The following is a 26,503-nucleotide window of genomic DNA, read 5'->3' as shown; positions in this document are numbered from 1 at the left end:
GGAATCAGAGTGATCTTTTACAAAGTAGGATTTATTCCTTCCTAAGACAAGATACTTGTATCTACGTCGGCCATTTTTTTTTATGAAGCAAAGCAATACCAACTCTTTCAATTTGTCTTTTAGTTTAGAATGTGGAATACTTGTGTAAAGAGTAAAAAGTCAAATGTTTTAATACTGTTAAAAGATGAAAGAGAGTTAGATTGTATGTACTGTAAATGATCTTTGGAATTTTTAAGTATCCACATCTGATTCACGCCACCTCTAGAATAGGCAGTTTCACAATAACTTTGAAGCCCGTCTTTGATTGCTGATAAAATAGATGTTAATAATTTAGAAAGAGTTTCGTGGAGCACTTGGAAGACCCAGCAATATACCGTTGTTTGTAATGACACTTATGTAGTTTAGGTATCCAATACAGTGATGCAAGATCCAGTTCTTCATCTTTGGTTGAAATTCCAAAGGAACAAAGAACAGACCTATGCTTATCTAGGATTTCCTCTTTGGTTAGTGTCGTGAGGGTGTATGTTGAGTTTCCAAGTGAATTGTCAATACCCAATTCGTTTATCAAGCAGTTAATGTAATGACTTTTACACACAAAAACGATGTTATTTGGAGCTTTGTCTGTGGGGACAACAACATATTTGTCATGGAGGTCGGATAGGTGTTTAGCAATATTTGGGTCTTTAAAGATTGACGTAGCATGGGCATTGATGGACCCATTCAGTTTTTTAATTCTGAATTGTATCAACGACCTCGCTGCCTTAATCCATTCGGAAAGAGTGTCTATGTCTTCCCTTTCGCACTTAACCCATTGCCTGGCATAATCCTCGACTGAATCCATCAAAATTTTAAAGTTGTATTTCCAATTGATGGATATAGGCTCACGATATTTCGGACCTTTCGATAACAACTTGTGTAAAGAAGTGTTATTAACAATGTTGAGGTCACCGGTAATAACGTGGCCAACAGGATTATATGTGAATTGGGAACTAGCACAAGTGCAATCAGGAGCTTTAGACTTGAAGTCGTCAATATCGAGATCCTGCAAAACGTGTTTGTAATTGAAAAACTTAGTTGCAATAGGTTTGGTATAGGTATAAGAAATAATTGGTACAGACTGGTCTTTGAAATAAGGAGGTATTTTCGATTGAACTAATTTATGATGAAGGATATTGCCTAAGTTGACGCCATCGAGACCTTTGTTGGCAAAGGAAATATTAAGGAAAGATCTTTTCTCTTTTTCATCTTTTCCAATGCGGAATAACTGTCTGTGACTAGCAATATCCGAAATTATAGCTTCAAGTTTGTATTGAATTGAATGAGGGTTTGTAACAGTGGATTTCAAACATAAATTGAACAGAGAATGAAGTTTTGTAAGGGGTAATGAATAAAGTTTCGTGCGAATGTGATGAATACCTAACGGCTTTTGTATAAATGGCAGCAGGTCATTAATAGAGACATCATGCAGAGAAGGTGATGTATAATGACGATGACCATGAGTGCGTCTACGTCGAGGAGCCGAGTTGAAAATATTCACCACATTCACCGAGTTACACGAAGGACTAGATAGAATACTTATACCATCAATTTTCTTCATTGCAACCATAAGGTAAGACAGTTCCCAATTATCTAATCCAGTAGTCTTCTTTTTGTCTACGGAGAGGCGTTGTAAGATTAGGATTGTTAGAGCTATGGTATATATTTTTTCGATAATGCGAACTGTCATAAAAAACGATGGCATGATCGATCTGATCAAATTGCTGGTAAAGAATCTCGTTTGCATTGAGGTAAATGTCTGATCTCTGACCGCACATACGTTTGTTTTGCCTTATTTCGTTTCACCGACGTATACCAATCAGCAAAGGTTGCACTCTAATCCGTAGACGACATTTATCGATTTACAATTAAGATCATCATAACTTCTGGTAAAATATGACTTCTTGGTCAATATGCTAGTGAATTCAGCATCTGTTATTAAAAGTTTTGCAGCTTTTGGTCTCACACTTTGAAATGCTACAGTGTTGTTGTGAGTCATCAAAATCCAAAATGTCTTTAAGGAGAACTGAACATGGCTGTATAAATAAAGGCAACATTAGTATACCGCTGTTCAAAAATCCATGGACAAAAAACAAAATCGGGGTAACAAACTAAAACCGAGGGAAACGCATTAAATATAAGAAAAGAACAACGACACAACACCGAAACGCAACACACACAGAAACGGACCAAGCATCAGACAAAATCCCACGAGAATAACAAATATAACATCAAAACCAAATACATAAATTTGGGATAGACAAGTACCGTGCCACGTCTTATCTTAATATCTCAAAAATAAGAGAAAACAAACGACACAACGTTAAAATGCAACATACACAGAAACGAACAATAATATAACAATGGCCATCTTCCTGACTTGGTACAGGACATTTTTAAAGGGGGAATAAAAATGGTGGGTTGAACCTGGTTTTGTGGCATGCCAAACCTCGCACTTTAATGGCAAAGTTAAATATAACATTGAAATGACAACATAATATTACAGGACTACAATACAAATAAATAGGAGAACATATTAGACAAAGAAACACATGATAAATAAATAACAAAAAGCATCAGGTTTAAAATTCAATACGCCAAAAACGCGCCTCGTCCACACAAGACTCACCAGTGACGCCCAGATCTAAAAGATCGAAAGTGATAAAAAGTACAAAGTTGTACAGCACTGAAGATCAAAAGTTGAAAAAGGTTGTGCCAAATACGGCGTTGTTTTTATGCTTGGGATAAAACATCCTTATTATTTAGAACAATTAATGCTATTGCAAACAGTAAATTTTATCAAATGAATATGAAAGAGATATACATAATGAAACTGAAGTATTAACTAATTACAGAAAACTAAACCCGAATACATAATGCGAAGACCAACACAGAATAGACACACCCGACTCAGTCCAGGCCTAAACGCTATAAATCATAAAAATGACGTCACATACGATGGCGAAAAGGCACAAACATTACGCCACATTTGATTTATGAAATTTAGAAACAGCGTGACTTCACATATGAAAAACTATAATTCAAAAGTAAGATAGAATTAGGATTGATTTAAAATTATATTAGAACTAAAAACTGATATTACATTTAAACACAATGCATATTGCAATACTTATTAATAGCAATTAACTATAATATATATATGTCCAGTTTGTTATGAATCCAACTTCAAACGTTAAATATCGTACAAAATTAAATATAATTAATAAAAGCGGTATATGTGAAATATTGCCATTGTCACTAGTATGATGATCTGTAAGAGTCATGTTTGAGATATAAGTGATGTCTGGTGATGAGGGGACACCTGCAATATCAGACGACACCGTGTCCATGGTGACGTCTGTTTCAGACCTTTTTATACTGGGCGACGTCCGAGCTAGTATACTGTTTCATCTTCGTAATGTACTGCAATTAAAATTTTGATACTGGGCGGATGTCCTCGGGGCAAAATGTCCACCAGCAGAGACATCGATCCAGTAGTTATAAAAGAAGGACGAAAGATATCATAGGAACAGTCAAACTCATAAATCGAAAATAAACTGACAACGACATGGCTACAAATGAAAAAGACAAATAGACAAACAATAGTACACATGACAGAACATAGAAAAAAAGAATAAGCAACACAAACCCTACCAAAAACTAGGAGTGATCTCAGGTGCTCCGGAAGGGTAAGCAGATCCTGCTCCACATGTGGCACCCGTCGTGTTGCCTAAGTGATAACAAATCCGGTATATAGTCTAATTCGGTAGTTCGTATTCATGAAAGGGAAGGGATTGTAGTAACGACGTAAGGGACATATCCGATATCATTGTGAAACGGTTATTCAATAACGGTCAACCAACTCGTGACGGCGTCCGTAAAATTGACGGAAGGATGATTTCAACTCCATCATCTGGTACTCTTGGTGTATTTAGTGAAAGAACATCATCTATATAGCGGAAAGTAGAGTTAAAGGATATTGCTTACTTCGTATCTTTCTTCCTGTGAAGTTCCTGTATGACGTCAGCCTCATAATTAATAAACAAGTCGGCAAGAAGAGGGACACAATTTGTTCCCATTGGAATGCCGACAGTCTGTTGAAAAACACGTCCTCCGAACGTAACAAATATGTTGTCAATAAAAAAGTATCTTAATAATGTCAGTTTCAGAGAACTTTTGTTAGAATCAGAGTGATCCTTTACAAAGTAGGATATATTTTCCTTCTGAGAAGCAGATAACAAACGGCCAGTTAGAATACTAATACACAACTTCCATAGAATGCTTATTAATAGGATAGGTCTAAAATTAATCGGATCCGCAAAGATCGCCACTTTTAATGAACTGGAACAACTAGGTATACAGTCCAATTTCCTTGATATATTCTGATAGCAAAGATCAAATTGAACCATGGATTTGCAATTCTTGCGAAAACTACAGGACATTGCGAAGATATTTCACCTACAATATTATCGTTATCTGTTCTTTCATCGGATTTAAGTCTCTGCAGTGCTTATATAATTTCGTCTTCCGATATGTCTGAATCTAGTAAATCTATATTTCATGAAAAGGTTATTGGTACCATCTACCACTGCATCAAGTAGTTCAGGTTGGTTTATTTCAAGAACATTTTCAAAATGATTGAACATTTCGTCATTGTTAACTTCACACTTTAATTGATTTTTTGGTTTGAAGGTTGATCAAATTTTCCTTGGATTGTTTTGAAATTCGAATTTTACACTGGACTTTTCGCTTCACTAAATTTAAAGATTTTTTAGCAGTCACGTCTCCAATTCTTCTTGTATCCGTTTGGTGACGTATACAAATTTTTTGCTTAATTTGAATTCTTTTTGTATCGTTTTCTCATTTGCCATCTAACCATTCATTAATCGGACGATTTTTGCGATTTATATTTTAATGAACAGAAACTGATTTTCCAAACTTTGTGAACGTTCTATCTTATTTGGTGAATTACAGTTTAATGTATTTCAACTTTTTTTATTTAATTGTTTGATAATAAGGATAATGAAAAGTGGGAGAAACAGTACTAAACCGATAACATTAACATTTTGCATTGAAAAAATATATTACTTATAACAATTATGTCTGTCTTGTAACAAAAAGACGTAGTCGAACATTGGATATTGAAATTGGTCGTTAAAACAATATACCGAGAGACCATCGTTTATGCAGATGCTATAAAATGTGTGTTATTGAAGATGAGTAAAAGTGTGTGCTTTTGTGGGAAGGGATTTGCTCATTATTGAAGGTCAATCAGTGATCTATAGTTGTTAATTTATGTATTATGCTAGTGTCTTGTGAAGAGTTTTCTTGTGGGCAATCATATCATAATTTTTTCTTATATCTATAGATATGTGCTGTTAAAATGTTTATCAAAATATTATTATTATTGGCCTTATTTTTAAGTTTTGTATTTACTAAAAGCTTTTATGTAATCATGAAATCATAATCTTTCAATCAGTTTAACAATTTAATTGAAGTCTGGAGCTGGCATGTCAGTTAACTGTTAGTAGTCTGTTGTTATTTATTTATTATTGTCATTTTGTTTATTTTCTTTGGTTACATCTTCTGACATCAGACTCGGACTTCTCTTGAATTGAATTTTAAATGTACGTATTGTTATGCATTTACTTTTCTACATTGGCTGGAGATACAGGGGAAGGGTTGAGATCTCATAAACATGGGTAACCCTGCTGCATTTTTGCGCCTGTCCCAAGTCAGTAGCCTCTGACCTTTGTTAATCTTGTATTCTTTTCATTTTAGTTTCTTGTGTACAATTTGGAAATTAGTAGGGCGTTCATTATCACTGAACTAGTATATATTTGTTTAGGGGCCAGCTGAAGGACGCCTACGGGTGCGGGAATTTCTCGCTACATTGAAGACCTGATGGGGACCTTCTGCTGTTGTTTTTTCTATGGTCGTGTTGTTGTCTCTTTGACACATTCCCCATTTCCATTCTCAATTTTACCATTGTTGTCTCATTGGCACTCATACCACATCTTCTTTATATCACTATAGGTGTCTTTACAGTGGTGATATGAAAGTCACGTATTTGGAGAAGGATTCCAGTAACATTCATCACATAAGCATGATCAAACATATTTAAAAACAGTCCAGTATACATTATTACAAAATGTATTATTCTTTGTAATGAATTCCGTTGTCTGCGAATATGTTTTTAAATGTATAATTTTGTAAAAAATATAATTTGTACAAAAAATGGGTACAAACTAAGTTGAAACTTATTTTGTTGTTTTACTAAGAACACATTTTTCTTACAAATTATAATTTGTGTTTTGACTTAGTACACTTTTTTTGTACAATAATAATTTGTAAAAATAACAATTTGTATAAAGCTGACTAAAATTTACTTATAACTTTTACAATAACTTATCGTATGGATTTATTATAACAAAAAAAATCATTGGTACAATGTGTAGGACTTTGATTAAATAAGAACCTAAAAGTCCATCAGCTAGTTCTCAAAAGCGCGCTAGTTAAGGAGTTTGTGTTACACCCTAGGGTACCGCGATTTTTTTGGATAGAATTCAACTTCATTACCTTATTTATAAAATACAAGGTGTTAGACTAAAAAAAAAGTGTCCAAAAGAGGATTAAAAACGTACCTTCCAATGATCCCCTCATTTCGCAATCATGAATAATTATTTTTTAATTAATTGTTTTAATATAAAGCGATTAAAAAAAATAAAGTATTGGTTTAAACAACTAAAACAGATACAAAACTTATCATATTAAATGTAACTCGGAAGATTTTTTGTGTAAAAAATAATGTTTTTTACGTTACAAACAATCCGAATTTTTGGGTTAAAATTCGGGCATATTTTCTCCTTTCATAAAGAAATTTGTCATACAATTACCCGTTTTAGTTTATTAAACTTCAGAATTAATTAATATGCAATGTTTAAATCATTTGCAGTATTTATATATCGTCTAAAAAATGAATTATTTGATAAAAAATATGTTCGTGCAAATACTCGTGAAATACCGGAAATCATAAAATTACCGTCTTTGATTCAGTATACAACATGTATAATGTATTCACACATAAGCATTACAATTTGCAACTGAAAACAAACATTTAATTGTCGATTTATGATGTTCTTATGAGACAAATTATTTTATAAAGATAATGTGTAACGAAATATTTATGAAAAAATTACAAATTAAGGTGATTTTTTTGCGTTCAGAAAAGGTGCACTCTATCGAACTCAATAAAGGTGTGCTTGATAATATTTTGTGTTTTAGCTATGAAGTGATTGACTTAAGATTGTTAAGTCATTCAATCGACAAACATCGCTTTGAACGAACGTCAAATAGTCAGTATTGGGGTTTGGCAATACTTTTTACTTTCTTAGGTTTCTTAGAGATACCAAAAAAATGGTTTTGTTGGTTTCAGTTTAAATAAAGATTCTGATAAACGTTGGTTGCTAAATGCACATAAAGAGCTTCAATATCATTAAAATGTCGAGATTTGGTAGGAATGGTTAACGCTTAAACATCCGCCCCCCAAAAAAAACTCATAAAAACTCGAATGAAGCGAGACGAAACTGTTGTTTTGAAATTGTTTCAGACACTGCAAAGCTGGCCAATTCCATTATAACATCTTAGCAGTTATATGGCTTGTTCTCGGGTTCTGTTGTTTCTTTGGAATTAATGTGCGAATTCTTAACGCGTATGAAAAGGAAACATTTACCTCAGAAATTTTCATTACGGAACGGCTTATTCAAAAGTCAACCGATATCTTCAAAATATAAAAAAGAAAATCATTGCTTACATTTTTAAAAAAGAAAATATATGTTGAAAATGAAATAGCGTAGAATGGTTTTAGCTTATAATCAAACAGGAAGAAGCTGATAAAAAATGTTTCTTAATAAAATGCAAAAAACATGCAGCTGACAAAGGTTACGAATCCATTGTTAAAAAAACCTCCTAACACTGTTGTGGAAGTATTGGCTTACTTTTTTCACAGTTGCATATCAATTCTAACATTGTAAGTCTGACAAATACATCCTTCAAATGCATTATTAAATGTGCAATCAATGTGTGCAAATTTGGTGAGAATTTTTGTAGAAAACTGCCAGGATTTCGTGCCAATACAGGTTGTGATTCAGTAAGTGTTTTGTCTGGTAAAGAAAAGCATTCGGCTTTTTGACACGTTATGTGGAGTTGCAGAAGGTCTATTCCATCTTGGTGAAACCTTGGAAGAGGTTGGCGAAGAGTTGTCAAAACACTCAAGAGGTTTTCGCGTTGTATATATGGCTACGAAATAAAATTATCGATGAATAAAGATCAGAACGTTTTGAAATGCAAAAGATGCAATGTTAAAGCACATTAACAAGCCAACTTTCAGACGAAGATTTGGAAATCTGCTCTTAAACACAACACTGGTCTGTTGCCAAACAACTATGGTTGGATTGTTTAGAGAGCTTTGAACAGTATCAATTTGCTAGACCAACCACCAGCGTTAGATGCTTTGGTAATTCTGATGTGCTGTTCATGTAAAGCTGATTGTGCCAAACAAGATATTCATGTGTTCAACAAGGTTTATCCTGAACAGATAGCTGTATGTTAATGCTCCAAAGCTTGTTGATATAAGCATTATCAAACCGTTTATATTGCTAACGATGACGAGGAAGATGATGGAAAAAATGATAATGATAATTCGGTAGATGCAGGTGACCACACTGATGATGATTCTATGGATTGACCTTCTGTGTGTCCTTAAAATGTGGTAATGCGGTTGTTACATTAAAAAAATATATAGAAATCTAGAAACCCTGACAGTTTTGTGTGTTTAAATATGTGAGTTATTTTATGAATGTAATGTATAAATTTGTGACAGAATCGTGCATTTCTATTTGCTTATGTTTATGTTTGTCGTTGATTCTATGTTTTTGTTTCTTACCATTACATTTCTTTACAACAGCCTTTATATACTTTATGCTGTATGTTTCAATGTGAAAAAATATACCATTTTATCAAGAAAATTATTACGTATGCTTTTTTTCATTCAAAATCATGACTTTGGGAAATTGACCCTCCCCCTTTTTTCTTGGTCCTCTACGATTTAAGAATTAATTAAAAATTAGCCTGCGTTTTCATAAGATATGATGTGTTCCATTTAATGAAAAGTATAGTACTGAATACTTGGTTATTTTTACATTTATCTGTAATAATGTGCAAAACAAAATTTTCGATATACCCTGAAATAAGTCCCCTTTTAACCCCTTTTGGACACTTTTTCAAAAGTCTAACACCTCTTAAAATATTCTTCAGATATTACTCTTTAAATTTATACAAAAAAATTGCGGTACCCTGGGGTGTAACACAGAACTGAATTTTTGCCCTACCAGCTGATGGACTATAATAAACCTTATGTTGTACTGTTACACCAATGTTCAAGGTAAGGGAAGGGTTTGGCACCAGCTAACATGTTTAACCCGGTCTCACTCTGTATGTGCCTGTCCTAAGTCAGGAGACTGTAATTCAGTGATTGTTATTTGTTGCTTAGTTTTTGTTCATTGTTTTGTAGATAAATTAGGCTGTTAAATTGTTTTTCGTTTGTCATTTCAAAGCCTTTTATATCTGACTATGCAGTATTGGTTTGCTCATAGTCAAAGGCAGTATGATGAGTTATAGTTGTTAATCTCTTTGTCTCTTTTGGAAAGTTGTCTCATTGACAATCATACCACATCTCCTTTTATACTAATTTACAAAGTACAAAAATAGTATATGTATCATTTGTTTGAATATGTGAGTGAAATATCGCCTTTTGGAATTACACAACATCTTTGCTTTTAGCTTTCACATTCAGAATGGCTACTCCTCCTCTTTGTATTAACAAGAAAGAGAACCCTGCATGACTATCATTTTTTGAAAAAGCTTTTTAACTGGTTTACATAGTGAAAAGTGAAGCTAAGAAACTATTGTTGCAAGTAAAGATGTGTCTTAACAGCTTCAATTTAATTTCTCGACAAAATATCCTTTAAATAAGTGAACATATATATATATTACGGATTACAAATGTGTCGAGGTTTGTGATTGGATAACAACACAGAAATGTCAGTATATAATCAGGAAACTGCCGGGGTATATACGACGTTTTAATCCCCAATTGGAACGTCAAAAACGTCATCATAACACCGGTTACTATGTGACGAAGTCAAAAGCAATCAGACTGTCAGAGGCTCACAGAGGGAAATATTGACGTAATTCAGTCAAAAATGCATGTTTGTTACAAAATCACGCAATTTACACTTTTAATGTTAAAAGTGTTATTATATATTATTACGTACACGATAAAATTATGTTCACAGCAAATTAGAACATCCTTCACGTATGCCGAACATATCAGGTTGGGTTTTTCCGTGGGTTTTTTAATATATATGTGTTGTCAACAAATACCTGCACTTGAAAATAACATTAGGTCAGGGGTAATCCGTAATATATGTGTAATTCAGGTCTCAGGGGATATAAACTCTAAGCCGGAAATGTCACAGTATATACCCTGTCTGAGACCTGAATAACATATAATATGTCTCTGTTAAGGCCTAGCTAGATCCATACAACCAGTTATATAATAAGATCTACTGTATTCTGGACCCGACTGATTAAGATTTCATTTACTGTTAACTGTTTTTGTCCCTTTTCAATTTACTGTTTTGCTGTTATTTGAACCCCCTTGCCCCCCTCCTTTAAGTATGTCAAATCACTATCAGTTCGTATCCAGTCGTCTTGGTCCACTGGATGTTTTTAGGCCTTAACCCTCTTGCTGCCAAAGGGACATTTATGGCTTCTACACACAAATCTTGTTGATTGTGTAGAACGTCAAAGGTCCATTGTAACGTCACAATACTCAGGGGCACTGACAACGTCAAAGACGGCGTCAAAAGGGCGATTTTGGCGGGAATGTAGCAAACTGAATAAAATGCTTTAAAAGTATACTCAAAACGTAGGTCAATAAATGATACAGGATAATAAGCTTGTTAGTACTATAATACCAACTTATTTAACGTGTTACTAATTATCTAGTTCGTCATTTTTATGTTAAATGTTGCATTCTTTCGAGAAATTTGTTTATGGTTTTTTTTCGTACATCTATAAATCTAAATATCTCTATAAATCAAATGTCTTATCCCTGATAAATAATCGTAAAAAAGGTAACTGTTATACTTGATTACGCAAATTATTAATATTTATTCACAATACACCATACACGCTTTATTTAAAAGAACTGAATCATTTATTTAGGGCTCAAATACCACAATTGAAGTCTCTGCTTTTTTTTGGTAAAAGTACACACATTTTAACCGATGTACTTGTATTGCCATACGATATTTGAATACGTTTTAAACCTTTTTCATCATGGAAGCACTGACACAAATGTTTATTTCCATTCGAAATGGGGATGTTAAATTAGAAGTAGACACACTAATTTCTATTCCTATCATAGATATTCTTTCCAGGTGGCAACCTATTTTTTCTGACATTCACCACAGATCTTTTTACTTTGTAGGACCCACTGAGCAATAGATTTATTGTATATTGAATTTCAGACGTCCTTTACATTGATCAATATTGCATCATTTGCATGCAATATTTGCCACTGAACGTTGAGAAGAGAACATTTAATCAATTAACAGATTTTAAAGATATTTTGTGTATGTCAATTTATTACAGTGTGTACTTTATCATCGTAAATGAAAATGAATTATTATTGATTCATGATCACTTGTAGACAATAAAAATTCATTTTAGAGAATTTCTACCCTCGTTTTTACTATGTTTTTTTTTCATTCGTATTCTCTAAAATAAGTGGTCAACAGAATAATAATTTTTATATAAAAAAAATATTTCCTCGCCTACCGAAACAAGTATTGAAATCATGAAAATTTTAATCTGAAACGTTTGATACTTTAAACCAAGAAGTATGTTATAGAATCATAGAGAAGCTGCTCGGAGATTTTATTTATTTTTATTAATTTGTACACGTTTTGTTTTTATTTTCATTTTTATTGGGTGCCGTTGTTTTGCCGTTTATACAATGATCTGAGAGATTTTTTTTACAGCATTTACCAATAACCTAATAAAAAAAACCGAGAATAATATAAATATTTTAGTATTTTAAAGGTGGTTAAGAATGCTTCATGGGTTTCACTTGACAAAGATAAAAGAAAGTCACCTTCAAAGCTATTATAGCAATTGGTATATTATTTTCACTTTATTTTAAGACGAGAAAGATAAAAAAAATATATATTCAAGGTTAAAAGTTGTATTTTTAAATAATGTTGTATTAAAAACATCGTTTATGACAATCTTAGAGCAATAACTTCCGTAAAATTACTTATACATCGCCTTTTCATAATTACGGCTACATTGACGCGGGAAAAATTATGGACGGCGGGAAAGTGCAGTTCTATAGAGAGGCACAAGTTTTGCAACGTCACAGATAAGAAACGTCAAGATGTTTTTGGCGCGACAAAGCCAGAAAAAAACTCGGCGGCAGAGACATATTATATGTTATTCAGGCCCCGGCGCCATAAAACTATTTGAGTACAGTTTTTTTACTCAGCCTGAGAATTTTCTCAATTTTTTTATTCTCAGCAAAATACCCCGCCATAAAAAAATTCTCAGGTTTTTTTTACTCAAAAGTTAAGAATATTCTTAAATATTTGAGAACAGCCAAAGCCATACTTAAGTCAAAAATTAAGACTTAAGTATTATATAAACAATGGCCGCTGTCCATGTACGCCGCATGAGAGTTCGCAATCGCAGACAGAGAAACCTGCCTAGGCCGAGGGTTTTCAGAGACAGGCTCAATCCACTTGAGTTTATGGATGACAATGAGTTATTTGACAGATATAGGTTTCGTCGACCGACCATCACTTATATATTAAATGGAATTCACCATTTTCTCGAGCGTCAAACTAGGAGGAATTTTGCCCTATCTCCCGTTACTCAGTTATTGTTGTTTCTAAGATTTGTGGCAACAGGCACTCACTTGAGTTTAGTGGGGGATAGTTTAAATGTATCTGAATCAGCAACTGGGAGGGCCTGCAGAGACGTTTGTCAGGCAATTATAACAGTATTTCAGCATGTCATTTCTTTTCCCGTTGGTGAGAAGGCTATCCAAGTTATGGAAGGGTTTAGAAGAATTGCTGGTAAGAAGCTGCTATCTATTCAGTTTCCGCTTGCATCTTATTCATCATTCCCATAGCAAGTTTCAGAGTAATCGGACTTTTTTAGTGTTTCATAAACACGTCTAAACCGGTTTACGCTCATAACCACTATGACTAGTTTTGGGGCTCTCTTTGAGGGCAATTTTAATATGTTCATACCAACTTAATTGTTGGTTCTTTTTCATTAAAAGACATTATGCCAGTTTTTCGGACCTTCTTTGCCTTCCCGGCTTTTAATAGTTTGAACATGTAAATTGTAAACATTTGTTGTACGTACCTAATTATACAGATTTTCTTGACAGTAGGCTAACAACGAAAATGATGAAAATAGTGACCGTAAGATTACCAAATAAAATTGCATTATGTAGTTAAAAAGATACTATAATGCACAGATATTTGGATAATTTGACAATCTGTTAGGAACTCTAAAGGAGCGTCTGCAAAATCTTAATAAAAACGACTTCGGACTTGCATCATCCGGATCAACATGGTTGCTTCGTACCTCGAATAGCACCGTCCCTTTTTGTGGAATGTTTTATGAAGTAAAATCCAAATCCCTTTATAGAATTTTCCGCCCTCTAAAAAAAGAAAATAAAGGGGTCGACAGGAAACAATTCTCAAAAGTTTTCTCGGAGTTCATCCCACTTTACAGATAGTTATTTTTTCGTTAGATAGAGGGCTATTGAAACTACCTGTATTTTCCAAATATCCATTTAAATACCGATAATTAAATATTCCACCAGGTGAATAAGAATTTTCACTAACATAATCTTAACTTTAATAAGCTATGTGAAAAATCTATCTAATAATTGAGGGGTTTAAATTACAAAAATCTCCATAGAAATGAGATGTACACGTGACTTATATGTCCTTATATTATAACATATTATTAACTTACCGTATGTGGCTTCTATTTAACTACTCGTACTACATTATAACTTTCACAATGAAATGCCATTTATAGCCGACTATGCAGTATTGACTCTGCTTATTGAAGTACATAGCAGTTGTTAATTTCTGTGTCATTTGTTCTCTTAATCTTTTTATATACATTGTAGTCAGGAAGCTAATGTTCAATGATCATTGTTTGTTAATGTGGTTCATAATTGTTTCCCGTTTTTATAAAGATTAGACGTTGATTTTCCTTTTTGAATGGTCTAAAACTAATCATTTTTGGGGCCCTTTGTAACTTGTTGTTCGATTTGAGCCAAAACTCATTGTTGAAGCCCATGCTTTTGACCTATAATGCTTTACTTTTCCACATGTGGATGTTGGACAGAGAGTTGTCTCATTTGCACTTATACCACATTTTTCTTTAACATTTATATAAGCAGATACTTTTTTAAGACGATGCCCCGGGAAAAACTATTTCTTTTTTTGTCTCATTATTTTACTCTTTGTGTAGGCAAGACAAAAATGAAATAGGGCTAAATTATGACTAAATTCCAGACACCAAAAAACGCATTCTATGCAACAACGTTTGTAACGTTCATTGTGATTGGATAACGTCACTTTTTTACATGGCATCATTTGACAATTGATACTATTGGACGTATGCGCAAGCACATACGACAGATTTTAATTTACATATTTTAACGTTGTTTTCTGTCAGTTTCATAAGAATGGAGATAACAATATTGTATTTTAAGCTCCGACAGAGTCAAATGTGTATTCTTTAATAGGGTATAGATACATATATTATTAATTTGTACATTTCAACAAATTTGATTCGTTTATGGAAAGTCAAATGTTAAACTATATTTTCGATGGTAGAGAGAAAACGGTGGATAGCAAAAAACACTTTGCACATCAAAAAGCACAAGGAGACAATATGATATCTATAAAATTCCAACATTGACGATTTTGATATAAATATGGTCTGAAATTATTAAGATCACAAATATAGCCTTTGTATGGGATATCGACCTGAAAAAGTATATTGACCTCAAACTTCGTCATCAATCAATATACTTCTTTAAGGTCAATTTATCCTTTTATCATATGTTGAGTAGTAAATACACTAGTTTAGAAAATTTGATAAATAGCCTGCTGTTTAATCTATATCGTGCAACTTTGATGCGCACCCTTTATTACACCCCTACATTTTTCGGTGACCATGAATTTGACAGCTAGTGCCCCTTTAAAACAAGACAAAAGAGGAAATAAGGGAACCCAGTGAACAGTTCATATAATATAACTCTCCTATTGATATATATGATAAAGCATATAAAACCTGGCAAAATCTGTATCACATGCCATATCACCCTTGACAAATATCATACCTGGGGCTTACAGGCCCTTGGGGTGATATTGGTGTCTCGGGATGATATGACATATGATACAGATATGTTACCATGTATTATTTTCTATTTATCGCTATTTTGTGCATTTTTCCTTTAATTTTGTTTTGTGATAATTTTCATATCGTGCTTCTCGCTTGAGATGGAAAAATTATCGCTAGAAACTAAGGAGGCCATGTGGCTTTGCTAACGAAATTGAGATTGAAATTGACAACATCGTCATAGGTAAAATAGCAATAAACAGATCGTCATTGGTCGTCTCAACTTGATTGCTTTTCTCACTTTCGCTGTACCAGCTCATGCGAGAAAAGCAATCTCGTTGAGATAATCAACGATAATCTCTAAGTATTAATCTCATACAAAGGCTATATTTGCATAATATCCAAATCAATTTGCAATATATATTATTTAAGTTGTATTGCTTACCAACAAATAATTCTTAAAAGATTGGTGGAGAGGACTTCTTGTAGTTGAGATTGACTTTGGTTATTTTTAAATGGACAACATTGGCCGAACTTCTTTTCATAACAAATGTTAACAGGATGGCGGTGAAAATAACACAGAAGTTAATAAAATTCAATTCACTGCATGTTATTTGTTAAATAAAATAACTAAAACAAAGAGATTCGTTTGAATGATAAAAAAAATTGTAGTTTAATTTTTACAAGATTGCAGAATCGACGAATACATATTTTTGCGTAAATATACAACATATGTGGAATAGAGGTTATTAAAGTGTTAAGAAACATATTTTTCCTATTTCAAATCTTAAACAATTATAAGGATTAAACGTCTTTTTAAAGGAATTTATTGGTGTATAAACTGGATCAACTCACTCACAAACATATAAAGTCCTTTGGACTTAATTTGTTTGTGAGTTGATTGATTGAGTTTATACACCAGTGACGTCCTATAAATAGGCTTTAAATCCTGTGATAAAATATTATTATTATAGTGAGCAACTTTTAATGATTCTTTCTTATATTTGAAGGATTTCCAAATGTACTAGGATGTGTAGATGGAACGTTTGTGAAAATTATCAGCCCACATGAAAATGAAGCCGACTTTGTTAACAGAAAAGGAGTCCACGCTTTAAATGTTCAAGTAAGATAAACAATTATAATACAGAAAATAATCCTTCAAACAGTATAATAACTTTTTGTGCTGATATAATCATACTTTCATTCAATTACAATTTGGCATTGTACCCAAAAAATTGAATTGTCGGTTGTCAAATTTGGAATTAGTCTAAATGCAAAAACGTCAACTGTATTTTAAGGCAACAGTTATAACTATGCATTTATTTTTATATTTAAATAAGCGGATCTCCTGTGTGAAATTAAATACTACATTTTTAAAGGTAAACAATGTTAATTTCAATTCCGAAAAATTTGAATGTCATTCCAATCAGATTACATGATACATACTGTGTGACATTAAAAAATATGTTGCCTTAGTTTTAAACATACTGTTCTTTTTTTTTGAAGATGGTTTGTGATCCTAATTTTAGAGTCACTTCTTTATGTGCAAAATGGCCAGGATCAGTGCACGACAGCAGAATATTCAGAACAAGTGGACTATGTCAACAATTTGAAAATGGTAACTTAATTTAATTTTGTTTTCTTATTAGTAGAACTGAAGAAAAACTTCTTAATCTTCAAAACTTCAATTTTACATACTAACATATAGGATGCTCCAGCATTTACACATATTTCAGGCTTATGATGAACTTGCATGTATATTAACCATATATCTTACAATATAATAATGAGTCATTTAAATAGCCCACACAAGCTAGTAAACATATATACATATCTGGTCATTTGGTGTTGATATGCTTATTACAATTTCTTTTATAGTTTTGGCGAAAGAATGCAAATGATTTATTGTGCATATACTCAAATGCATCAATAGTGGGGAGATAATTGTGAAGTTTCTTCCCTTCGCGGAAAGTATTTTATTTGATTTTTTAATACAAATAAATTGGAAGGTGTAGTTTCTATAACTGTTTATGATACAAGCTTTAACTGTTTTAAACTGAATGTTGATTTATTTGATTATTTGAAATACAATGTGAATATTACATTAAAAAATTATTTAAACAGGAATTCACCAAGGACTGTTACTAGGTGACTCTGGGTATCCATGTACCAAATACTTGATGACCCCCTACCTTAGTCCAGCTGATAACTGCCAGGGAAATTTTAACAGAGCTCTTTGCAGGACACGGGTTCTAATTGAACAAACATTTGGGATACTAAAAAGGAGGTTCAATTGTTTACATGATGGTTTAAGAACAACACCAGAACAGTCTATTAAATATGTTACATCATGTGTTATTTTACACGATATTGGCATTGACCATAATGACATAATTATAAATAATAATATTGAGGAAATTGCTGTTGCAGATTGTACAGGTTGTATTAATATGAACCCAACCTTTGATGGCACTGCAAAAAGGAATGACATAGCAAGACAATTTTTTTAAGTAAACCTTGCATTTGTAAATATCTTACTAGATTTCCGAATTCACATTTTCTTCATTATTAAATTATAAATTTTGATTACACTGGAATATTATAACATAGAACTTTCCCAATTCATGTCCGACAGGTAAAATACATTTTTGGTATTTGAATTTATTATTTAGAATATGTTAAATAAATAAGGGATCTCTTACACAAAGATTTCATAAGCGATATGCAACATATCTTTAGTCACCAATGATCTGAAACTTGAATTAAATATGCTGTCAGAAATATACAGTTGCTTACATTTATATGATATGAATATATGTCAAGGTGACAAAATGGGTACAATGTAAGACAATATTTTACCAAGTATAATACATGTGTTTGAATGAAGAACAGAAATACTTTAAAAGTTAAGTTATTTAAAATTGAATACCAAAATTTTCAGATTTACAGTAATAAACAGTCAGGGGCATTACTTAAACAAGTAACAATAAAAATTACCTATACAAGTAATGTTGAAAACGAGGCTAATTTAAATATAACTTATTTAAGTTATTTTTCTGAATATTATTTTTATAGGTGTCCAAGAATACATATTTTACTAGCTTTAAATAATTTTCACAGTTATTTGGTTATTTTTCCCTTGATATATAGAAACTAATTCTTCAGAAACACTTATTAAATTTCTGACGCACTTATCTTTCATACCCACGCTTCTGGGTCAAAGATTGGTCTCTTGGGACTATTAAATTATCATTTTCTCTAAAATTTTGAAGGTAGACTGATATAAATAGATAGATACTTGTGAATTAATTAAGACCTGAACTTATTTATAATTTGTAACCTAAATCAATTACATATGTGCCTTAGATAAGTGTAATTGCTTTTTTTTCCAAAAATGTTTAAAATAACTTATTCAAGTAATATTTTTGTCATTATTTTCAAAGTAACCCTTTATCTCTATACTCCTCTCAAATCTGATAAAAAAAATATTTTATGATATAAAATGTTGTTTCAAATTATGAAAACTACATTTGGTCTGTTTCTATTGAAAATTAAAATAACTCTTTTAAGTAATTTTGTTATTTTTAAAATAAAAAAATACTTATATATATAAGTAGTTAAAAAAACCCAACTTGTTTAAGTAACGCCCCTGACTGATAAACATGTTGTGATTATGGTTCATTTAAAATTTGTACACAATCAGGAAACTCAGACTGAAGTTTACAGATTAAACTTTGTTTTTTCAGGATAAAAACTTCTTTTGCCAATTTCAAATTTTCTTGTTCCATCTTTATTTTCTTGGTTTCTTCACGCAACCTTTCATTGTCCAACATTAAGTTTTCCTCTTCCAACTCTGCCAAACTCCTTCGTCCCCTTTTGATGTTTCCTATGGACATGAATTATAAAACATGTAAAGTTGTTATAAAGTTATACAAATGTACATTCTTTTTGAATTTCATGATGAATCTGCTTTGTGAGCTGTGTCATAAAATAAGTTAATATCAAACCTTCTTATAATAAAATAGCTGAATCCATTTAAAGACATCAAGAAAATTAATTTGTATTTATTAAGTTATGTCCTATATGCAAATTACAATTGTGCAACAAGGTGGTTAAATTTTCAAAGATTTAGTTCCCCTTTGCTTGTTGACATAATTATTCATTTTAATATCTTAGAAACATGTTCATTTTCATATATCTGTTTTATTTGTTAACAGTGTTTAGAATGAATTTTTAATTATAATTCTACATAAATAAATATGATTTGTTTTTTGTACCAGAATTAAGCCATAAGTTTTCTTTTTTTTTAATTGTTATACATCTGTCATTTCAGGGACATTGATAGAAGGCAATGCTGTATAGACTGCTCATTGTTGAAGGCTAAACAAAAGTCTTTAGTTGTTAATGTCTTTTGGTCTATTGAGGAGAGTTGTGTCATTGCCAATTATACCACATCTTCTTTTTTAAAGAAACATTTATCCTACTTTTAAAATGATTTTATTTAATTTCCTAGGTAGCAACATGAACAAATATGTCTATGTTGATCTCTTGTCTGGTTCAAAGTGATAATGATGTTGCAATTTCAATTGTGACGGCAATCATGTGATTCACATGTTTTAATCGAATTTATTATTAGAACATGGTTGGGTTTCCAAAGCCATAGAATAAACTCATATCAGAATCCATAACTTTTGAAAGACAAATTAGCCCTATGTTAGGAAACTTACCTTTACCTTTACCCTTTGGATTAGAACTTGGTACACTTGTCCTTTCACATTAGAAAATGCCTGTACCAAGTCAGGAATATGACAGTTGTTACCCATTCATTTGATGTGTTTGGACTTTTGATTTTGCCTTTTGATTTTTGATTTTCCTTTTTGAATTTTCCTCGGAGTTCGGTATTTTTGTGTTTTTACTTTTTATTTTTTATACCATTTTGTTCTATAAAAATCAATTTTCATGTAAACATTCATAGATTTTTATTACATTTTACATGGACGAAGACTTCAATTTTCAAACATCAACCCCATCGATACATTGTAAAGAGGTATACTATTTCACAAATATATAGGAAATGCCCAGGCTTTATTCAATGAGCTGGACATGATCTCTGGGAAGTTTGCTACTGTAGACGTTTATTATCTCAAAAAGGTTATATATATATGTTTTATTTCAAATATGTATTTAATAACAGTTTTGATGTTATCAACTTAACCATTTTCTTTTCAGCAATTATCAAAAATCACTTTTTTCATATGTTTGTCATATATAACTTGATAGTTTCAATTGCAAACTAAAAAAAACTGTTGTTCTAAAATAATCAAATATACAATAAGCTGGGTTAATTTCATGTTATGTCCATGCCATATCTGGGGCCTGAATTTTGAAGTATTTTTTTTCCATTTGTAAAGGTCACCTGTGTGTAATTGCTCAATCAAACTTTTTATCACTTGTCAATTTTTCCAATGGGATCCATTACAGGAAAGACAAAAATGAAATACTTTATGTAACATATATGTTATAAATGTTGAAGACCATATTTTTAATAGATTTTGTCATACTCAAGACTTTGAATTATATACATGTATTAACAACTTTACCTTGTTCTTCCACTAAGTTTACTTCAATACATGTAGGCTCTTTGTCAGCTTCAATCTGTCCATCAAGCTCCTCATTTTGTGTTGATTCTGAAATGTAATTGCATTATGTTGTATAAGTTTTTTAATAATTTACTATAACTTCAGAAATGTAATAAAATTGACACTGCCTTGACAATATTTTTGTTGTTATTTTTAAAAACATTAACTATGGGTTTTTTTACACTAAAACTTAGTCTGACATGAGCAGTGGTGAGGGAGACAAATTACAATATTGAGAAAATTGAGAAAGGAAATGGAAAATATATCAAATGGTCAACAACTGGACCCAATAGAAGTTGACCTCCTTGACCTTTCACACCATCACATTGATTGTATACTAATATATATTTTAAATAACCGGAAATTAGTTTCTTTTTCTGTTGCCAAATTATTCATTTCATGTAAATTGGTTGGAGCAACAAACCTTTATATGTGTTTTCTTTTATAAATATCACCAAATCATTGATCAACGAAGGTAAATCAGGTGTTTTTAAATTTCTCAGGCAACTGTATGTGTGACATAGGTAATTCACCAATAAATCACTTTGTGATTCATCTTGCTCCACCTCACTCTGAGAAATTCCCTTTAAGGTATCCATAATGTGAATATCATTGGCTCTTGGGACTGGTGTTACAACTGTATGAGTGTCTAAAAATTTTTCTATTTTTACTGCCATTTTCTTGGCTGTTGTCACCAAATTTCTTTCTGAAAAATGAGACAATGGTTGAAATGACTTTATGCATGTCATATTTCTATGCATATTCATTTCTGACCTATATAGGAAGTTGTAGTGCAAGACATACATGTCAGGTTGGTGCTTATTTATTGTATATCTAAACTTAATTGTCATTATGGGACTTCAGGCAGTGACCATTTAATGAAAGTTTAGCTTTTTTCTTAAGTAATTTTCTGATTTATAAGCAGGAAAGACAGACATCTATAAGTAACAATATCTGTTCCTCAGATAATATCAGTTAGATTGGAGATGATGAAAATCTTACCCCTGAGCATGATCAATTTTCAAGCCTCTTTCTTTCATATGTGTTTATTTCTTACACAAGAAGCATGAAAACAGCAAACTGTAATAAATGTATAAAGAAACAAGAGATTGTAAAAAATAAAAATACCTGATAGTTCTTTGTAGGCATCAAGAGCCTCCTTCTGTCTTGAAATCCAAGATCCAGAACATTCAGGTTGTGATGCAATTGCTGAAATAAGGCATATACTATCAGTTCTCATTTCGGACAAAATACCACATGTAACTAACTGACCAACAGTCCCACAAATAAAACAAAAAACCTTTAAATTAATTCAAATCAAAATGTAGAAGAAAAAAAAAGACAGATGACTTGTTTAATATAGGTTAATTACAGATCAGGTTACATGTGTTTATTATGCAGTAACAACAATAGAAAAACATTATTAACTATATTGTAAAAACCATCCTATGATAACTTTAATGCATTATTGATGCAACACCAAATTTATCAAAAGCTGCATATAATTGTATTCAGTTTTAGACTTCTTCTATACTTTATTATTTACAGACTTTAATAAATAAAATCTACATGTAATTCTGGTGGTAATTCCACGTTTCACATGCATGTCACAATATATTGTCAGAGAGAATAGAGTGATTAATATCTTGATGTAGGAAGATGTGGTGTGAGTGCCAATGAGACAACAATATATATACATGTAATACTAACTGTCAGTGTCTACACCGTCTGGAAAACCAGTCAGCTGTGTACGCTTCTCTTCAATCATATGACTGATGAGGAGTTCCTCTGCCTGAGTGGTTTTGGCAGCAGGACCTCCTCCTGTTTTTGGTCTCTTTTGTAGGTCATATTTTTCTCTACCTAAAAAGCATATATGTTTTTCAAATTAAGCAAGTTAAATATATTGGACTATAAAACAACTCAATTTCTGTTATTATGTCAATGGTAAAAGGGATTAAAGGGGATACAATTTGTACCGAAAATTATTAGGACAATATCAGCCAATCACATTGTGAGAAATCGTGATAATATTAAACATACATTATAGAAATGTATCAACGATTTCACATCTAAAGGAAGCATTAATGTTTCCCCATTACACTGATGCCCCACTTGCACTATCATTTTCTATGTTCAGTGGACTGTGAAATTGGGGTCATATCTCTTATTTGGCATTAAAACTTTTAAAAACAAACATATCATGAGGAACATGTGTACATGGGGCATAAAAATGTTGCAGTTAAAATGTACATTTTGAATATAGTATGGAATGAGAATTATTTTCTTAATTTTCTGTTGTTTTTCTAGTTCCCATTTAATGAAGCAACAAATTGTTAAATTAATGTTGCCTTATGATGAATGAGATATTATACACCTGTTGACTGGGGGTGAGGGTAATAGCAAGTTTTTTGTGCCTGAGATCATGGAGATACCAACTATTGCTCGAGGCAAAGCCGAGAACAATAGTTGGTATGCGAAGGGACCACAAACTTGCTATTACCTGCACAACCAGTCATTAGCTGTTTTATTATACTGAACAACACAGCCACTAAGTGATTTTATATACAAAATAATTATTTTTCTAAGTGTATATATAACATCTGAAAGAAAAGAACTAGAGGCTCTCAAGAGCCGGTATTGCTCACCTGACTCTATTTGGGTTTTTGAATTCATATAAAAAAAGATTCAATATTAGAGTTTGACGTTGCAAAGCATACATAACCAAGCAGAGTAGTCAATGACATCATTATTGTCCAATGAAAAATAAGCATAAAAAAGTATGGGAAAGATGATTATGAAACTATTAACCAGGGCAATAGTCTTTCAAACTATTGACTGGCAAATGTTTCTGTGGAATGAAATAGCACAACTATTTCATTATTTTTTATATAAAAAAAACATACTGAGGTATAATAAATTGCATTAGTATAAACACAACATGAAACTATTGAACTTACTTCTCTGTTTTAGGTTGTAGTACTTTTTCTTTACTTCTTCAGCTGTTCTTTTACGAACTGTAAATCTTCTGCATTAGAATTAAAAAGCCAAATGTTAATGAATAATAGGAAAATTTATTTCTATACAATTTTATTTTGGATGTACATGTAACACTGAATTTTATTGTGTGAAAGTCTTTTGTGTATTAAATGTAGCTTAATATTGACATAATTTTGTCATGTTTTGTGACATCATAAACTGTTTAATTCATCATGTTCATGATTTACTTGCTTAATATAATATACATGTGTACCCCAGATTTCAACTGTAAAGAATGACTAATGCTCTTTCCATCTATTTAAAAAAAAAACACTCAAAATGTAGTTTTCACTATTAATTAATTTGCAGTGTCTGATATTCAGTGTGATCCATGTTTTTAATATTATTGGATAGAAAAGATAGTACAGGTAACTGTTAACCTTTGATGTATATATCTAATTAATGAATTTGTGTTCATCCTTATGATCCTAGACAGCCTCTGGTTGTTTATTTAAAGCCATGGGCGTAGCTTACCTTGAGGCAACGAGTGAAGGAAATCAACAACAAATTTATTTTATCCTACCCCATTGCAAGCGAAAACAGTGAGGCCGTAGTTTTTTTATTTTTAGTTTTACGAACCCTCCTACCCTAATTTTTGCCAAATAGGAAAAAAAATAAAATTAAAAATGTTGATTTTTTTTTTCTCCTCCGACCCAGTGTTTTTCATGCAAAAAAAAAAATTTTAGTACATAACTGCATGAAAGAATCTAAATTTATGCTCTTGGTGATTTAGTAAGTTTTTGCACATTGATTTTCAATTCAAACCTTGTCAAGAAAAAAAAATAGTTGTTACACTAGTAGAAAATCTCCTGGTGAAATAAAAAAAAATAATTTGATATTGACGGTTGGTATTAAAAAAAATCAGCAGCAGCAGCAGTTTTTTTTTTTTTTTTTCGTCCTCCTACCCATTGGTTTTGTCAAAAAATTTCGTACAACTAAAAATATAATAACTATGGCCTGAGTAGAATAGATGATGAGGCCACAATTAAAAGAATGTATGTTTCCCCAAACCCCTACCCACATTTTTAGAGGTGGGTAGGTAGGTAGGGTTTTTTTTTTTTTTTATATCCAACAGAGCAAAACAAATCGATTATGTGTATGTCTGGCATATATAGCCATCTGTAGCAACTTAAATGTACGTGTTAAATTATCTAAATGTTTGTAGCTCTATGTGTCAGGTGTCAACTTGACATTAATTTTATTTTATTTTATTTGGATTTGTATCTCAGAATTGTTCATGACTGATTTTTTTTCCCTCTTTGACAGTGAGTCTGACTACTAAGTAGCAAACTGTTTTATATATATATATGCATGTACTGTAGTTGTTCAACCTGAAGAATGTTCCATCAAACAATTTACCCTCTGACAGCTCAGGACTCAGATTTTGCTTCTGACATTGAGGAAATCACCAATATTAATAAAAATCAAATTTTCTTGCTTTCCTCTGAATTTCTTATTGTGACATCTTAAACAACGACAACCATGCCCAATGTCTTTACATAAAAAGAAAACATCTTTTTGGAGATCATTGGAAAAGATGCATATTGTCTACATTTGAGAAACAGATTCCAGTGTTCTCCCCAGGATTTTTGGATAGCGGCAGCGCTGTGGTAAGCGCGTGATTTTCCACAATTCTCAGTAACTTTGTTATTTTCATAGCTTTGAGTATAGATAGTAAGGCATGTTATTAACACTATTATGATGAAATAACATTGAACAGCAACTATTTTTAACAATTCTTTCTTGTTCAAATTGTAAAAACCTAAATAGCTTCAGGGGGTGCCCCCCTAACCACCTGCCTCGTTATAAACAGAAGGCAAGCTACGCCACTGAAATTACATTTAGTTTCCAGACTAGTATCATGCAGTTATATTGGCATTGCTGGGACTGGGAACAACTATTTTGTTGACAAAATCAATAAAGATATCAGGGCAAACGTGAAACAGTGCTAATCGCCAAATGGATCCGGATTCTTCAAATTATATAATGACGAAGAATCTGATACAACTGACATACTCATTCTGAGAACGTTTAATAAATTGGGAAAATGAGAACCTACGCATTCAAAATATCACAGATTTCCTTCCAGCCATTTTGCCGAATCGTAGCAATTTTCACATCCCCACAACCTTTCATTTTCCCAAAGAGGGCATCCTCCCTTTGATTTGCGTGGTCTATAAGGGCTAGCTCCTCGTCAGTGGTCCAGTTTGCACCTCTCTTGTTTTTTTCTGCCATTATGAAGGCCACTAACAACAGAACTTACCTTGACAGACGACTCTACCATCAAAACACAC

At 32.1% G+C, this 26,503-nt stretch overlaps 2 protein-coding genes across 3 annotated transcripts; one reads left to right on the top strand and one right to left on the bottom strand.

The window, feature by feature from the left end:
- The first annotated feature begins 12,609 nt into the window (after window positions 1-12,609).
- Window positions 12,610-18,044, top strand: LOC134688519 (putative nuclease HARBI1). The gene is made up of 4 exons (XM_063549301.1): window positions 12,610-13,235; window positions 16,545-16,657; window positions 17,041-17,152; window positions 17,659-18,044. Exons 1-4 carry the CDS (start codon window positions 12,806-12,808, stop codon window positions 18,042-18,044), a joined length of 1,041 nt encoding a protein of 346 aa, XP_063405371.1. The 5' UTR covers window positions 12,610-12,805.
- Window positions 18,045-20,763: 2,719 nt separating this feature from the next.
- On the bottom strand, window positions 20,764-26,462 carry LOC134688518 (myb/SANT-like DNA-binding domain-containing protein 4). 2 transcript variants are annotated; one of them, XM_063549299.1, is made up of 6 exons: window positions 26,269-26,462; window positions 24,131-24,198; window positions 22,884-23,033; window positions 22,302-22,382; window positions 21,598-21,879; window positions 20,764-21,221 (listed from the first exon to the last, which is right to left on the bottom strand). In XM_063549299.1, exons 1-6 carry the CDS (start codon window positions 26,442-26,444, stop codon window positions 21,109-21,111), a joined length of 870 nt encoding a protein of 289 aa, XP_063405369.1. In that variant the 5' UTR covers window positions 26,445-26,462; the 3' UTR covers window positions 20,764-21,108. The 2 variants fall into 2 exon arrangements, with proteins under 2 accessions (XP_063405369.1, XP_063405370.1); XM_063549300.1 differs by lacking the exon at window positions 21,598-21,879.
- Between the last annotated feature and the right edge of the window lie 41 nt (window positions 26,463-26,503).

This window comes from Mytilus trossulus, chromosome 10 (assembly GCF_036588685.1).
Source record: "Mytilus trossulus isolate FHL-02 chromosome 10, PNRI_Mtr1.1.1.hap1, whole genome shotgun sequence".
In the NCBI taxonomy this organism is placed as follows: Eukaryota; Metazoa; Mollusca; class Bivalvia; order Mytilida; family Mytilidae; genus Mytilus; species Mytilus trossulus.
This window is presented reverse-complemented; position numbering and strand designations above follow the sequence as displayed.